The sequence below is a fragment of the Ceratotherium simum genome, chromosome 23 (assembly GCF_057802395.1).
Source record: "Ceratotherium simum simum isolate JZ-2026a chromosome 23, ASM5780239v1, whole genome shotgun sequence".
Taxonomy (NCBI): domain Eukaryota; kingdom Metazoa; phylum Chordata; class Mammalia; order Perissodactyla; family Rhinocerotidae; genus Ceratotherium; species Ceratotherium simum.
In genome coordinates, this window is record NC_141922.1 from 40,787,320 (window position 1) to 40,803,732 (window position 16,413).

Consider the following 16,413-nt stretch of genomic DNA (forward strand, 5'->3'; position numbering starts at 1 on the left):
ACAGCCGTGTGTAAAGTGCTGCACTAGGCACTGAGGATAAAAAAGAGTGCGAGTTCCTATTTTCAGAGGGTTTCAAACTCTACTTGAAGAAACAAAATATATTCTTAAAAATATTTTTTTTTACAAAGACTAAAATGGTGGAAAATTGCACAAGGTAACATATAAGTGCTAAATAAATAGTAGAAAAAGATGTGCTGTGAAAATTCTGAGAACGGAGTAAATTTTAAGGTTTGAGGTTGTGGGGAAAAAAATCTCAGATTTTTTTTTTTTTAAATGAAGATGGTATGAGCTTTCTGAACATAAAAACTATATCCTTTTTCCCTTCCCCTTTTTTATAACTCCTGCCTCTAACTTTCCAATGCTTCTACTGGAAATTAGGCTAAGAAAATGGTTTTCTTCCACTACAAAAACTTGCACACCTCACAGAGTCATTCCTGTATATTCTATTTGCTCTATTATACTAAAACTAGGAAGAGAAACAGAACATTCATTTAAAACAAAATTTTATAAACTAGAAAAACTATGGAGCAATTATAAGAAAACTTCATGTTTAAATATTGCCTCAATCATGAAACGTGAATTTAGTTTTAATTCTACAGGTATTCAATAATCAGTTTACACGTAGTACATCTGGTATTAAATTATTTTACTATGACCTAAAAGGTGAGAAATTAGAATTAAAATTAAAACATAAAGCATGAATTCAGGGTGCTAGAAAGAAAATTCTGAAGAAAAACAACAAACAAAAAACAATAACAAAAAAAACTGATAATTTTTAAAAGGACATACTTAACCCAGACCATTCATCATCGATATAGGGCTGATTACGGCTAACATCCCACTGATAATCAGAAGTGGTAGACTGAGAAACTGGCTCAGCAGTAGACCCTTAAATGAAAACGAATGCAATAAAATTAAAAATGGAATTTTCTAATGATGTTTCATAACAATACTTCTCTACTTTGCACATGGAGACTTAATTATTTTTAATTTCTCCTAAAAGGAAAAATTGAGACATTAGAAAAAGAGTTAAGATGAAGGAAAAGCAGAATTGAGGGTACTTTTAGATTAAGCTTGATAATCACTTGATCTAACTCACTTATCAGAAATATATTTTTTTTCACCCTATACCAATCCATTAGATTTTGTCTTTTATAATATACACCTCAAACTGGTTACCTAAAAATTTCAAGAAGTCAAAAAAAGTTGTTTTATTTTTCTTCTTAATGGAAAATAATAAAACACAAAAGAAATCTTGGATGTTTCAGGGTATGCTTATACCCTCAGAACCCTGAAAGAGAGAACTAAAAAATGTCTGAGTTTGCTAGAACCTTCTGCCTAAGGAAAAGTTAAAGAAACACACGGATGATTATCTAGAGAGGTAAGACAGAGAGAAGCCAAAGAGATAAGAGAGTTGTGCTGGTGGTTAAGAGACCAAGTTAAGTTCAGGTACATTTAAAGAGAAGAGAACAGGGCCGGCCCCATGGCTTAGCAGTTAAGTGCACGCGCTCTGCTACTGGCAGCCCGGGTTCGGATCCCGGGTGCGCACTGATGCACCACTTCTCCGGCCATGCTGAGGCCACGTCCCACATACAGCAACTAGAAGGATGTGCAACTATGACATACAACTATCTACTGGGGCTTTGGGGAAAAAAAAAAAAAGGAGGATTGGCAACAGACGTTAGCTCAGGGCCGGTCTTCCTCAGCAAAAACAGGAGGATTAGCATGGATGTTAGCTCAGGGCTGATCTTCCTCACACACACAAAACATAAATATAAATTAAAAAAAAAAAAAAAAAAAAGAGAATATTATCTTCTAAGGTTTTTCTGTTTTTGTTTTCTTGGGAGCTGGTGGAGAATAGGTGGGGTGAGAGTGCGGGTCACACAGTCCTTTAGGAATCTGATGAAAGCTGTGGTGGACTACTGGCCAGAACTTACACAAAATTTTGTATATATTTTAGGGGCACACAAAGTTCCTGGACGCCAGGTCAAAAACCCTCGCTCTAGAGCCATAAATATTAGAATGTAAATGTAAAACGGTGGTTCTCCATCAGGGATATATATACCCTAGACTTTCTGAAACAGAATTCCCATATGTATCAGAGTCCTTAGGTGACTCTGCTATTTACTTTGGATTCAGAGCCACTGATATAGAGACATGATTAAACGACTTACATACAATCACTTCCTCTCATCAAAGTCCTTACTTACTAACTTAGAAATTTTCACTTGGTTATAGATGATCTTACTAGCATTCCACTAATATAACTGTTTGATACATACTCAAAATAATTATATTTTTATATAAATTTTAACAAATAGAGTAACCCTATAAAATTCATACACACACACACATATATATATATAATTAGCACATTAGCTGCTCAGGAACAGTACAGTAACACAGTTGCTATTTCTTTAGCAGCCCATGCTGCTTTCTCCGACTGTGTGAAGAGTACAGCATCTGTGTTGTACAAAGCCACCACATGAAGGAAGCATTAACTTGTACCTCTGGAACTGAAATGTAGTCTATGAGATCAGGAGTTGGCAAACTACAAACTATAGGCCAAAACCAGCCATCCCTTTTTTGTACGGCCCATGAGCCAAGAATAGTTTTTACATTTTTAAATGGTTTAAAAAAAAATTAAAAGAATAATATTTCAGAAGCAGACACACATCTGTTTATGTATTGTCTCAAGCTGCTTTCCTGCTACAATGGCAGAATTAAGTATTTGCAACAGAGACAGTATAGCCCCTAAAGCCTAAAATAATTACTATTGGGCCCTTTACAGAAAAAGTCTGCTGACCCCTGTTCTAGACTAGTGACTTCAAACACCGTGAAACTACATAATTAGAACACTGGGTCTACGAATTCCACGTGAACCAAGCATTACAAACGAAACATCTCCCACATTTATGTAATATTTGTTACGTACGTATAGCTTCTATATGATTAATAAAAGGCATATCCATTTAAGTAACGCTGAATTGATAGTTGTTTTTTAGTAATAATATATTTTCCTACCAATGGATACTCTACTTTAAAGTAGAGTTATTATCTGAGGGTCCACATAACCTGAAAGGCTTCACTATAAACTCGTGATGAATAAGAGTAAATAGAAATAAAATGTCAATTTCCAAGTAGAAGCGTGGTAGGAGTACACCAGTAATAGAAAAGTATCATGACCCTGAAAGGAAGGCCTTCCATTTGCAATTGTCTGTGTGCCAACATACTTTCAGTTATGTTAGGCCACAGAATCTTCCTATCCTTCCACTACAGAAAGGAACTAAGCCACTTGCAGATAAGAATTTAGGTCTTGCTTTCTCCCCTTTTTATTAAGGCCTCTGACACTTTATATTATATAGCTATTATTTATGTCAATAGCAGTACTTGACACTGATTATTTTTTCAAATAGCAAGTGCTAAAATTAAACAAATTTTTTTGTTAACTAAATGAAAGACTGTTTTCACATACCAGAAACAGCAGAGTTAAGTGTGAGAGATGCAAAAGAAGCAGAATTCTGTTCAGAGGTATTCATTCCCCTATCCACACTAGACCAAGCAGCTGTTAAAATAAAGAACGTCACTTGGAACCTTCAATTTGCAATGAAACTTGAAAGATATGTACAGATTTAAAACTATGATAACAATATTTAAAGATAACTTTAGAAATTAGAACCACTTAATACAGCAATAGCTACTATTTATTGAATGTCTATCATGTGCTGGTCTCTTGACAACCAACCACTTCCAATCTTTAGGGCAACCCTGCTAGGCAAAGTTTCAGAGTAGTTAAGTGACTTGCTGCCAGCCAGTAAACAGCTGAGCCATGACTGGAACTTGAGCTGATTTTCAAAGCCTAACTCTTCCCATTGGAGCAGCTATTTTATTATTTATCATAATTAAGCTATGGCTTTGGGCCAGGCACTGAACTTGGTACTTGACAATCATTTTAGCCAATCATCACAACTACTTAAATATGAGGTTCATACAGGTTAAATAACTAGCCTAATTTCCATAAAAGCTAGTATGTGTAAGAATAGGGATTCATACCAAATAGGTCTGTCTGAACTAGTCCATGTTCATTACACCATATCGTGCTATCTTCTTAATATTTTCAAGAGATTTCTTACTTATATACAAGTATGTTAAGGAACATATACATCCACGAGACCAATCACACCTGTCTCTTCTCAGCAACTCACTGCAAACCTAATTTAATATAGTTTCCTTTCAATCTCAATAAAGGTCCTAATCCAGGTAGGCAGGAACTCTAATCTGCTGCTTAATTTTACCTGTAGCAATATTAAGCAAGTACCATCTAATTTATGTCCTAATTATGAAAATGCTACATTGCTTTTATAACTAAACTGCAAATATCTCAAAAGGTCATAGTTCTTAACATTACTCAATAAAACTTGACCATTTCTTTTATTAAATGTGAAACGATGCTTTACAGCACAGAAATTTATGCTTTCTTTACTACTGAAAGTGAGGCTGGGAATTTAGGGATTGTCTCTTCTTCCAAATAAATTTAGATATTTCCACACAATTTTTGGACATTGCAGAGGGAGGAAGGGAGAACAAGCTTAAGATATTAGTAAATGATCTAGAGTTTTCTTCTTGGGGACATTAGTCAACATGAGTCTTTCTAAGCGTAAAAGAGATGGGAAAAGCAAATAACATAGGAAGAAACAGTTTTTTCTACTTAAACACTAAAAACTCTGTAGCCTCTATTCCTCCTCCAAACTAAAAGAAAGAAACTAACAAGAAATATCAGCAACAAGCACAACCGAAAAACTTGCATGTTTAATGCACAAAGAATTACAACTTACTAAAAAAAAAAAACAGTAAGAGGCCATTAGACAAATGGGCAAAGAAAACAGACAATTCATAAAAGAAATGGAAATGATCAAGAAATTGGATAAATATTCAATGTCATTAGTGATTTTTAAAAGTTAACCATACAATTTATGTATTTCTTGTTTATCAAATTAGAAAAGATTTTTAAAAATAAGGATATCCAGCCTTGGTAAGTATAAGATACATGGCACTCACACTGATGCTGACAGTATAAATTAGAATAACTCTCTTAGAAAACACTTTGACAATATGTCATAAAGCATTGTACACATTCATATTCCCTTTAACCCAGTAATATCACTCCCAAGAATCTATCCTAAAGAAATAACCCAAAACCAAATATATTCAATGTAATGTTATTTACAATGGTTAAAAAAAAAGAAAAATATTTCTCTGATAAAACGGGAATAGTTAAGTAATTTATGGTATGCTTACATAATATATAATAGGGCCATTAAATAAAAATATTTACAAAAAGTAAGGAAAATGTTTATGTTACAATATTAAGTGGGAGGTGGAAGATGAAAATGCTTATCTGATTTGGATTACGGAAAAAAAAATTATACATAGGAAAAACAAAAACCATAAAGAAATATAAAAAACAGTGGTTGTCACTGGGTGGTATGATAACAGTGAGTTTTTCCTTCTCTTTTTGCAGTTTTCCATATTAAACATGCATTTCTTTTCTATAATACACACACACACACACACACACTTGAAATTAAGTTGCTTTTAACTTGATGGTACTCAACAGAAAAAAGCTTTTCAACTATTGGTCTTTATCTTCAAAAATCCAGGGGAAAAGTTAATCACAAATAGGCATTTTGTAGACTGTAAAACAGTATATAAATGGATGCAATAAGTTGTACTTCCATTTACTATTTTTATTTAAACTCAATAGAACTGTTGAAAATAATGAAAAAGTCTACTCACACATTACGCTTATTATATCACTAAAAATACACAATTATACCAGTTAGCTACATTGATAATCAAATGAGATAAAGTATGTGAAAGCACTAAATAAAGATTAAATAATAAATGCTATTATTCACTTATTTAGTTCCCACTTTGCTCCATATGAAGGATCTGAAAGAGTTAACTATTACTATGATTTCTGTATGGCCTTACTAATTTTTCTACTCATGGATCTTTTTTCATTCCTGGAAAATTCAAAATGTACCAGATAAGCAATTTTAATGACCTTAAAATAACAGTTCTTACCAATGCCAGAAAATATTGAACGGTCACTCCAACTCCTCCCCCAGTCTTTTCCATTTGCATTAGCATCTCCAGTGTCTTGACCCCAAGCAGATGGCTCGGTTTTCCTCTTGCCTGCAGAAGTGGGTGAAACAGAGTTCCACTTCTCCTCACCTGCACTGATCTGTGAGGAAAGTTTTATAGGCTTTTCATTCCAGCCTCCTCCATTTACAGTGAGGTTTTCATTCAATCCTGAAGAAACTTAAAGAAAAGAAAATAAAGATTAAAAACTGATACATGACTCCTTGTTAAAACTGGGATATTTTCAAATTTCTATGATTGCTCGGTTTATATTTATCATTCAGTTTTTTCCCCTATTGTCCTTTAAATAGCTTGAGCTTTAAAGATAAAAATGAAGAATTTAAAAAGTGTATAACCACCATGGATGACTTTTAATTTAAAAACTATGAGTAGGTTTGAACTTAATAAATATATATATACTAAAGACGTCTTCAACAGCAGAATAACTTGCTCAAAGGAAGCACTACGGAGCCAACAGGAAAACAACACATATTCTGGTATACTTAGAATACTCACCCTCTAAGAATATGAAGACTCCTCCTTAGTTACATGCTCTTTTCTTAAATATTTACATATATATTATGTATAAGGCAGCGATTCTAAAATCTGGTTTCATATTAAAATCAACTGAAAAATATCATAAAAGTAGATACTGGCGCCTCAGCCCAGACCAATTAAAATCAGAATCTCTAGGGGTGGAGCCCAGGTATTAGTACGTATGTGTGTATATATTTGTATGCAGGTACATGTACATATGTGTATGTGTATGTCTGTGTATATACACACACACAACATTCGAGTGTGTGTGTGTATAAGTACATATTTCTTTCTATATACACGTGTGTATTGTTTTTCTAAGCTTCCTAGATGATTATAACGTGTAGCCAGGATTGAGAACCATGGGAATGAAGGAGGCTGACAGTGTTAAGAACAAGCCTGAAACGAGAAGGTGCTTTTTCATTTCTAAATTTATGTTTTACCACATCACTTTAGTTTTTAGGTAAGGTATACTACTCTACTTAATTCAATCTTCATCATAAACAAGTAAATAAACTATATTTTCTATTTGTGAATCACTGCATAATCATATATCCATTTACTGTGAAATATTTGATATGTAAGAAAGCAGTTTAAAAGATTATAGGTATTAAGGCTTTTTTCTTAATAAACAGTGGTAAAGTCTTTTACCTCATATATGCCTATATTAAACCCAAGTCTAAAAAAAATCCTTCTTTTCTCTGTTGGCTTAAATGATGAAAGCAAGAATCAAAATTGCACAAAAACTATTAGTGAAAGAATATTTTTAGATATAGGGGAGAGAGGGAAACAACTAGAACATACCAAACACTGTTAGAAGTAGGAGTGATTTTTCTTTTTATCTATTTTCCAAAATCTCTGGACTGTGATTACGTTACTTTAGCAGTTAAAAATAATTTTTAAGCCTTTTTTTCCTTCTGTGTCATTCATGTGAGGAAAGAAACATGTATATAAATTTCTATTTTGATGGGCCTTCAATTTAAGTTACATGTAATTTCTCTCACCCTGAAGTGTAGAATCTCCTTTTCCAGACTTAAAGTTGCTAACTTGAACATTTAGATGAGAATCACCTGGTTGAAATAGAAATAAAATTTGTTTAATACTAAATAGGCCACTATGTACATTAGATTAGGAGTAACATACAAATTAATTTTTACGTACTATTTATAATCATAAATTGCTCCTTCAAGTACTAAATTCTTAGACTGGAAAACAGTCTTACAACATATTTCACATTTCCTTAGGAACTGAGTCCTCTAGTTACCATATTCTTAGTCAACTAAAATGCCAATAAAGAACCTGAAAAATTGCCCAAGTATATATAGTCTACTGTTCTATAATGGTTAACAAGATTCTTTTAAGTAGGAACTGGAGAACTGGGCTCTGTAATTGGATTCAACTTTGCCACCTCTCAACAATACCAGCTGCCTTTTCAACAATCCTGGAAGCAAACACATCAACTTAAGAACTTTGCCAGTATTTGGGACCAGGACTCAGGAAATATGGCAAGAGGTGAGAATACATATTATAACAAAGATGCTATTTCTCTGACACTAAAAAACATAATGATAACGATGTATCAAAAAACCAGCATGACACAGGATTGTGCTAGCAAGGAAGGCATGCACAAGACAGTGAAAAAGGGTCACCAACAGAAACTCTAAAGCACGGCTAAGATGTGACAGTGAAAATGGATAAGTAGAAGTCACTGCTGTACCAAAGCAATAAATTCTACCAAGTCATCAAGCAAAAAAGTGAAAGGTAACAAGGCTAAGAAAGCGATCTGGAAAGAAGTGGGGGCTGGGGAAGCAATTAATAAAAAGGTAAAGGAAGATAAGTCAATGCCTTGAAGCAAGTTGAACAGTATCACTCTGCAGACTGATGTTCCAGGGTAAAAATGATGGCAATGTAAAGAGCTACCAAGAAGCCATCAGTATAGGCTAGTTTGAGCATTTGAAATAGTTGGGAAGAACATTAGCTCAATAATCTTTGAAGTTCCGGTGTCTAGCTTTATCAACAACCTATGGCATTCTCAAAAAGTTGGGGTGATAAGAAATCCAGATAGAACCTGTACTACCCAGAACATGATTGTTTCAACTTGAAATGAAAGCACTCAACATGCACAAAGGTGACAAATTTCTATTTAGTATGTGTATTGTCCACTATAAGAAATGGAGATGTAAGAGAGTTGGAGCGAAGCAATACACATGACAAAAAAGAGGCAACATCATTTTCTCATGTGACTCAAGGCAGAAAGGCAATTTAAATTTAACAGGCCATTCATTAGGCAGTATGTAACAAGTAACACTGCTGGTATCAGGTAAACCAATACGTGGTCCACAATGCTCTCACGAAGAAGGGTATATCAGCACAATGACGTAAGCAGTTCAAAATAGTCAGATTTTGACGTAATGATTTCGTACATCTGATTAAAAGGAGTTGGATTTGATGTATCATTCTTATGTTCCACTAATATACCTTTATTCTTCTTGGAACCAACAGGAAATGATGCAGTTGTAAGTTGCTCGGTGGTAACTGTGATGGTATTTTCTATCCCAGGGATAGTTGAATCCAATGAACCAGAATCAGTCTGCACCTTATCACGTTTACGCTGCTGTCGTTTCTCTCTGTGACTAATTTTAGTTTCCCAGGCTCCTGACATAGCCCCAGAAAAAAAAATGTTATTCAGTAAGGGGAAGACAAAAAAAGCTGTCGTTTTGGGGGGGAAAATGGGGCAGGGGCACACAAAATATCATGATAAATTTAGATATTAAACTAAAAACCAATAGTGCTGGTTACAGTAATTCATCCTAAGACTGTATTCTAATTTCATTATGGTGTTTTAGGCAGCTGCCATTATTTATTCTGGTAATTTTTACAAAATCTGTCATCTATGGTTTAGAAAAAATATGTCACAGTGTACATCTTTTTATCTTGCTTGATAGAACTGTTATATATAATTACTAATAAATGGATTTATTAGGTGATGACAATAAATGGCTTATTCAAGAATTTTGTACACAGACTTCTAGGTATGGCATATTTAAGAACAACAGGGAAGAATCCTAAACCACACTTCTAGGAAGCAAAGACAAAACAAATGGCTTTTCAATGGCTCAAGACACTGAGCTAGGGGGCTGGCCCAATGGCGCAGTGGTTGGGTTCGCGAGTTCCGCTTCAGCGGCCTGGGGTTTGCCTGTGAGGATCCTGGGTGCGGACCTACTCACTGCTCATCAAGCCATGCTGAGGCGACATCCCACACAGAAGAGCTACCACCCTACAACTATGCTACACAACTGTGTACTGGGGTTTTGGGGAGAAAAAAGAAATAAAGAGGAAGATTGGCAACAGATGTTAGCGCAGGGCCAATCTTCCTCAAAACAAAACAAAACAAAACAAAACGCATTGAGCTAGGCCTTAAATTTCAAGGTGGTTCCCTTCAGGAAAAGCACTATTAGATCCTTAAATAATTTAGATTAAAAAGTTTCCTAACAATGCCACAGATCTGTACATTAAAATCTATACTTATGAAAAAGAAGAGCTAGATACAAGATTAAGCGAAACAAATGCAGCTTTTATATAATGCACCTTGATGAAAAAGGATTAAATTTTTCTATAGTCCTTTCACTTGCTCAAGTACCTTCATCAACTTCCTTTCCATCATGGCGTGAACTGTTTTGCACTGCTTTAGCATCTGACTTTGATTTCTTCTTATTTTTCTTTGACTGAAAGTAAAATAGAATGTTACTTAATATTTCATTATGTTTTTAAAAAGGTAGGAGTCAGTAAAATACATAATGAAATGTATGATGCTGACAATCAAAAAAATGTTTGATTAAAAAAACTTAACATATTAAATGGCAATAATAATATGATGTTACCATTTATTGAATGGTTACTATGTGCTAAAAGTACTTTACACTCATTTTCTTATTTATTCCTTAAAAAAACTCACTGGAGAAGGTATTATTCCCATTTTAGAGACGAGGAAATTGAGACTTACAGATGCTTAATAGGCTATTCTGGGTCACATTAAGTTAGTATATGGTGGAGTCAAATTAGGAAATAGGTCTATCTGGCTCCAAAGTCTGTGCCCTTAGATATCATGCTATCATAACTTACAGCATAAATAAGGTACTATAATATCGTGTTTTCAGAGCAATAAAATAAAAATCTATTGCTAGTGTTCAGAAGGAAACTTATGTACTGATTATTGGCTTTGGACTTCATAAAGCAGATTGTTGGCATAGCCTATGCATAACAAATTAATGAGTCAATTGTACAAAGTAGATAATATTTTGTCAGTTTCAAAGCACTGTGAAAATATCTAGGATTTGTATATAGTCATGTTTAATAATTTAGTAAAGAAAAAATACCTACACACATATAAGATATGGACATTTTGGAATGGCCTTCCAACTCCCTTCTGCTAATATTATTTTCTCGCTCGCTAAAAACTTCATAAAGCTATTTCTATATTTAGATAAGTGCTTCCAGAAGAGAATTAATATTCATAAAATACTAATTTTATTTATACTTTGTATTCACTCATTTAACTATTATTGAGATTGGCTATGCAAGTATTATTGTGCAGTATCTTAAAGTTAACAATTAAAAAGAGATTGTATCCTCACAGTAAGTCTTTATTATGGTTAAGTAGTAAATGACAGTTTGAGTAAGCAATAAATGACAGCTAACTGTGTTTCCTATTGATAAACTACTTGCAAATATTCTCAAGTGGCATGACCTCTTAAAGGCAATTAAAAATTATCTTTGACAATGGAAGTATATAAAAAACGATGAAAAAGTTTTTTTACATTTCCCATAGTTGATTTGCATTTATTTATTTGCATGTTCTCATTATCATTAACACATATCATGTTTAACGTACTGCTTTATTACAGCTCCTAAACCATGCTCATATCCACTAAAAAAAAAAATCAAGATATTATCTACATACCATAATATTTACCCTAAGTGTATAATTCAGTGGTTTTTAGTATATTCAAAGTTGCACAACTATCACCATTATCTAATTTCAGAACATTTTCATCATCCCCAAAGAGAAACCCAGTACCCATTAGCAGTCACTCCCCACTACCTTCTCCCACTGGCACCCGCCACTAATCTACTTTTTGTGTGTGTGTCTCTCTCTCTCATATCCAGTTTTAAGTAAAGATAACACATTGAGCAATTACAGTCCAGAGCAGGGGTCAGCAAACTTCTATAAAAGACTAAACAGTAAATATTTTAGGCTTTGCAGGCCATACGGTTCTACATATAGCAACCACACAACTCTGCCGCTGTAGCGTCAAAGTAGGCATACACAATATATAATTGAATGGGTATGACTGTGTTGCAATAAAATTTTATTTACAACACTAGGCATCTGGCTGGATTTGGGGGCTGGAGTTTGCCAACCCCCGGTCTAGAGCAGCACTGTCCAATATAAATACAATGTAAGCCACATATGTAATTTAAAACTTCCTAGCAGACATATGTTAAAAAGTTAAAATAGGTAACATTAATAACATATTTATCCCAACACATTCAATATACTACCATTTCAAAATGTAATAAATTAATCAATATTAAAAACCATTAATAAGATAGTATGAGAAAGAGTCCTAAATAGCCACATGGGGCAAGTGGCTACCATATTGTACAGTGCAGACCTATAGAAACTAATTGAAGTAGGTACCCCCAATTTACAGATAAGGAAACTGAGGCCATAAAGAGATTACATAAATTGCCTAAGATCATAGGGTTATTAAGTGGTGAAATCAGGATTAAAATCCAGTTCTGACTCCAGAGCCTGCCCTTGTAAATACTCTGATATTCTGCCTCTCTACATTTAAGTCCAAATACAAATTTTATTATGTATTAGCTATGTGATTTTGGGCTAAACCACACCAAACCCTTTCCCCAACTGACTATATGGGACAAAAACTCCTACTAACCTCACATAAGGTTCTTGTAAGGATTAAATAAGATGTGAGAGCAGATCGTTAACTACAAAGCAGGATACATGAACAAGATTTTTTAAAAGAAGGAAACTATGAAAAAAGGATAGAAATTACATTCATAATGAAATATATGTGATTTATCACTAAAATCTGCAGAAAAACAAGGAAGAATATCTTGGTTTGGGTTTCTGTCTTGATTTTACTATTACCTTTAAAACAAACTAACGAAAAAATAACGTTTACTCTGATGAGACTTAACATAATATACTATAAAAAGCTTTAAAATAAATACACATACATACTACTATTTGCCCCAGCCATCCTACTGAGGTGAACGTCTTACTTCTGAGCAGCTCTACTACGGCTAACACTTTTGAAGGAAAACTGCAAGAGAAGTTCTGGTTCCCTTGTTACCATAGTTCTTTTTCCCCCCATTTGTTGTCAGGCTCCACCACGGAGCTGAGTGAATTATTAAACTAGCTTCTCTTTAATGGTCTTCATGCAATCAAGATTTATCAAATACCTATTATGTGCCAAACACTGTTTTAGGAACTCAGAATATAGAACTGAATAAAAGTTTCTACTTATGGAAACTGCTATAATCTAATAAGAGAAACAGACATGTAAATGAGACATTAGCAGAAATTCTTATCTTCAACGGCTTCCCTCCAATGCTCACCTTCCAACATATCTACACCAGTCCAATTAATTTACAATCCCATTAAAAAAATTCCAGACATTTCCTATCATCTATAGTCTAATAACTTCCTTATATGACATATAAGGTCTTCCACAAATTAATCTCAATCTTATATTCTTTTATTCACTTAGATAATCATTGGTTCCAACAAGACTGTCACCTCTAAACATTCCTGTCTTTGCCCAAGCTACACTGTGAATTTTTCTGTCAAAATAAAGTGCTGCAGCCAGGGTGCTTAGGGTGATTTTCTTTGTACCCTGAACCATCTGCTCCCCTACTGATGTGCAAAGCCTGAAATGACTGTACTCATTAAACATTTAAAACTGCCATAAATTTGGCCATTTCTCACAACCTTCCTTGTGACATTTCCAATACTGTTTTACTGTGCAAGTGTTTATAGTTTTTCTAATGATAATATGAGCTTCTTGAAAGCAAGAGAATAAGAGGCATTTCCTTATATTCTCAATAGAATCTTTATTTCACTTTATTTGAATGACTCATTATAGGCACTGATATATAAAGATGAAGAAAAAAAGAAATCTGCTCTTGAGGAGGTCTGTCTAGCAGTAGACATTAGCAGGTGCTCAGATGTAGCTCGAAGCAAACTACCCTTAACCCAAAACCTCCAACATCATTTGAAACGTTCGTCACTTAAAGCATTAGAAGTGATCCTAAACATTTGTCAAGTAAATTCTTTCCTACTGGCTTCCATTATAATTTCACATTTTGTTTTCTATTTCATACACACAATACAGATATTACAAAAATTTTAAACTATAATCATCTGATTAGAAGAAATCTGTATCAGCGCTATATCTTAAATATGTATGTATATATGTATGTATGCACGTGTGTGTGTATACACATATACACACACAAAAATAAATAACACTCCTAAGAGAGAATGGACAATGAAAACACACAGTGATACTTGGTGGCTTGGGACTTGAAATAACATTTGCACCTTGAACAGCAAATGGCTCTATTGTTTTAAATCCAGACAATGAAAAAGCTTTGATAAATAATCATTAGATCCACTATCACTACTTTTTAAAACTGCTGAAGAATATACACAAGTTACAATGGATTGATAGTTCCTTAGGAAATTGTGATGCCTATTTGTGATGCCTATGAAATGAGTTTAGAGAATTCTAAATCTCATTAGGAGTTATGCAAACATGCAAATAAGCAGCACCAATACCCAGCTGGCAATCCACATATGGAATATATGGTAACTCACTTACACAGAATACCTGAGTAAGCACGCCAGGTAGAGGAGTTTGCTGTTCACTCTTAAAGCAGTGGTTAAATAAGCTTGTTGCTATACTTCTATGAGAAAAAATTGAGCATACATTCCAAAATGCTTATTTGTAAAATTTATACATACTCTACTACTGATAGTATATACATTTGTAAAAGATAACTATTTTTAGTGAGAGCAATATGATTGAATATGCTTCACTGTTTTTGAATAATCTTCTAAATTCCTTCATTTTAATACTTGGTATTAAAAACTATAGTATCTGACAAAGGTAAAGAGATCCAAATGGAGGACATACACCATGAGCCATGCTTACTAAATTATGACCCTAATTTTCCAATCTCATCCTCTAAGTATGCAAAGGTTTTTGTGGAAATTTAACTATTAAAATTTAATCTTCCTCAACATCAATCAGTTGTTTCTGCAATTGAATCTGAAGCTTCTACTTTTTTTTTTTTGGTATTTTTAACAAATGGATTCACTAAAAGGACTTAGAAAGTTTTTAAAAACTGATTTATTGCTATCACACAGCTCACTTACACAGCTCTAATTAAAGTATTTCAGTCTCAAAATAATTTTGTGGGGCAGATGCTATTATTTCCACTTTACAGATGAGAAAAGGGAGGCACAGTGATTAACCAATCCAAGATCACATAATTAGTAACTGTTGGAGCTGGGATTTGAGCCCATACCATACCACTGGGCTCCAGAATCTGGGCTGCTACACTATTTTTCTGTTAGAAAATTGCTCCCAAGCTGTTAAGTTGTGCAGATATGAGACTTCTGACAAGCAACAGACAAATCATTTTTAATAACAAGAGCACATGATGTAAATTTTTCAGAATACACTCTTCATTGCATGAGTTTCTTTAAAAAACCAGCTACCACCTTCTGACACCTTGTTAAATATTCCTTAACACTGATGGGACAAATTAAGTATACATTTTTCCCAAAAGTATCTGCTTAGTAGACAACCATTTGTTGTCATAAAAAAGATCAACATATTTGAAACACTTGATTTTTAGTAAAAGAAAAATGTGTGGCTCACTTTTTTAAGTTCGTCAGCTTTATAAAAGTATTTTGCCACAATATAATCAACGACTCTTCTTTGTAGAATAAAAGATGATGACTAACACCTCACCTCTACTATGTAGTATGAAGCTTTGGTTTTCCAATTTGCAGTCTAGCTTTACCATTTTTTGATATCATAGTTTTCTAGAAATAAGGTAGTGAATGAATTTCATGCATGGTGCTATCTCTCTAACCTTATCTCCCTACCCCCCAAATTTTATGTTTTGGGTTTAATTCCAGTCAAAGCAGCCCCTGCATCAGTGTCTTTTTTTTTTTTTTGAGGAAGATCAGCCCTGAGCTAACATCTGCCAATTCTCCTCTTTTTGCTGAGGAAGATTGGCCCTGGGCTAACATCCGTGCCCATCTTCCTCCACTTTATATGGGACGCCGCCACAGCATGGCTTGACAAGCAGTGCGTCGGTGCGCGCCCGGGGTCTGAATCCTGGGCTGTCAGAGCAGAGCGCGCGCACTTAACCGCTATGCCACTGGGCCAGCCCCCATCAGTGGTTTTTATTCAGTTTTTCCACAAAAAAATTTTTAAATCAAATAAGTGATCTACTGTTGAGAATATATCTTTGTGGGTATCATCTTTAGTTGCTCACAAAAGTAGTTCTTTATGCATTTCATTATTGAAAGAGAATCTAGCAAGTTCCCTAAGCTGTAATGTTAGAAACATCTGTACTTTCTCTCTCCCAGACTGTGCAATTTGCTCTGCTACTAATTTACTTAAATCA

The 16,413-nt window shown here is 34.1% G+C and overlaps 1 protein-coding gene across 4 annotated transcripts in view; it reads right to left on the reverse strand.

Annotated features, from left to right (window-relative positions):
* The window catches only part of MTDH (metadherin), a 59,529-nt gene that overhangs the window by 19,649 nt on the left and 23,467 nt on the right, over window positions 1–16,413 (reverse strand). Inside the window, exons 3-8 of one of the 4 annotated variants that reach the window (XM_014788076.2) lie at window positions 10,322–10,406; window positions 9,160–9,336; window positions 7,686–7,751; window positions 6,088–6,324; window positions 3,476–3,565; window positions 790–888 (exon numbers count right to left, since the gene is read on the reverse strand). In XM_014788076.2, the coding sequence (XP_014643562.2) occupies window positions 790–888; window positions 3,476–3,565; window positions 6,088–6,324; window positions 7,686–7,751; window positions 9,160–9,336; window positions 10,322–10,406 (754 nt within the window). The remainder of the gene's footprint in view (window positions 1–789; window positions 889–3,475; window positions 3,566–6,087; window positions 6,325–7,685; window positions 7,752–9,159; window positions 9,337–10,321; window positions 10,407–16,413) is intronic. The other 3 variants (XM_087447605.1, XM_004431191.3, XM_014788078.2) reach the window with 3 other exon arrangements.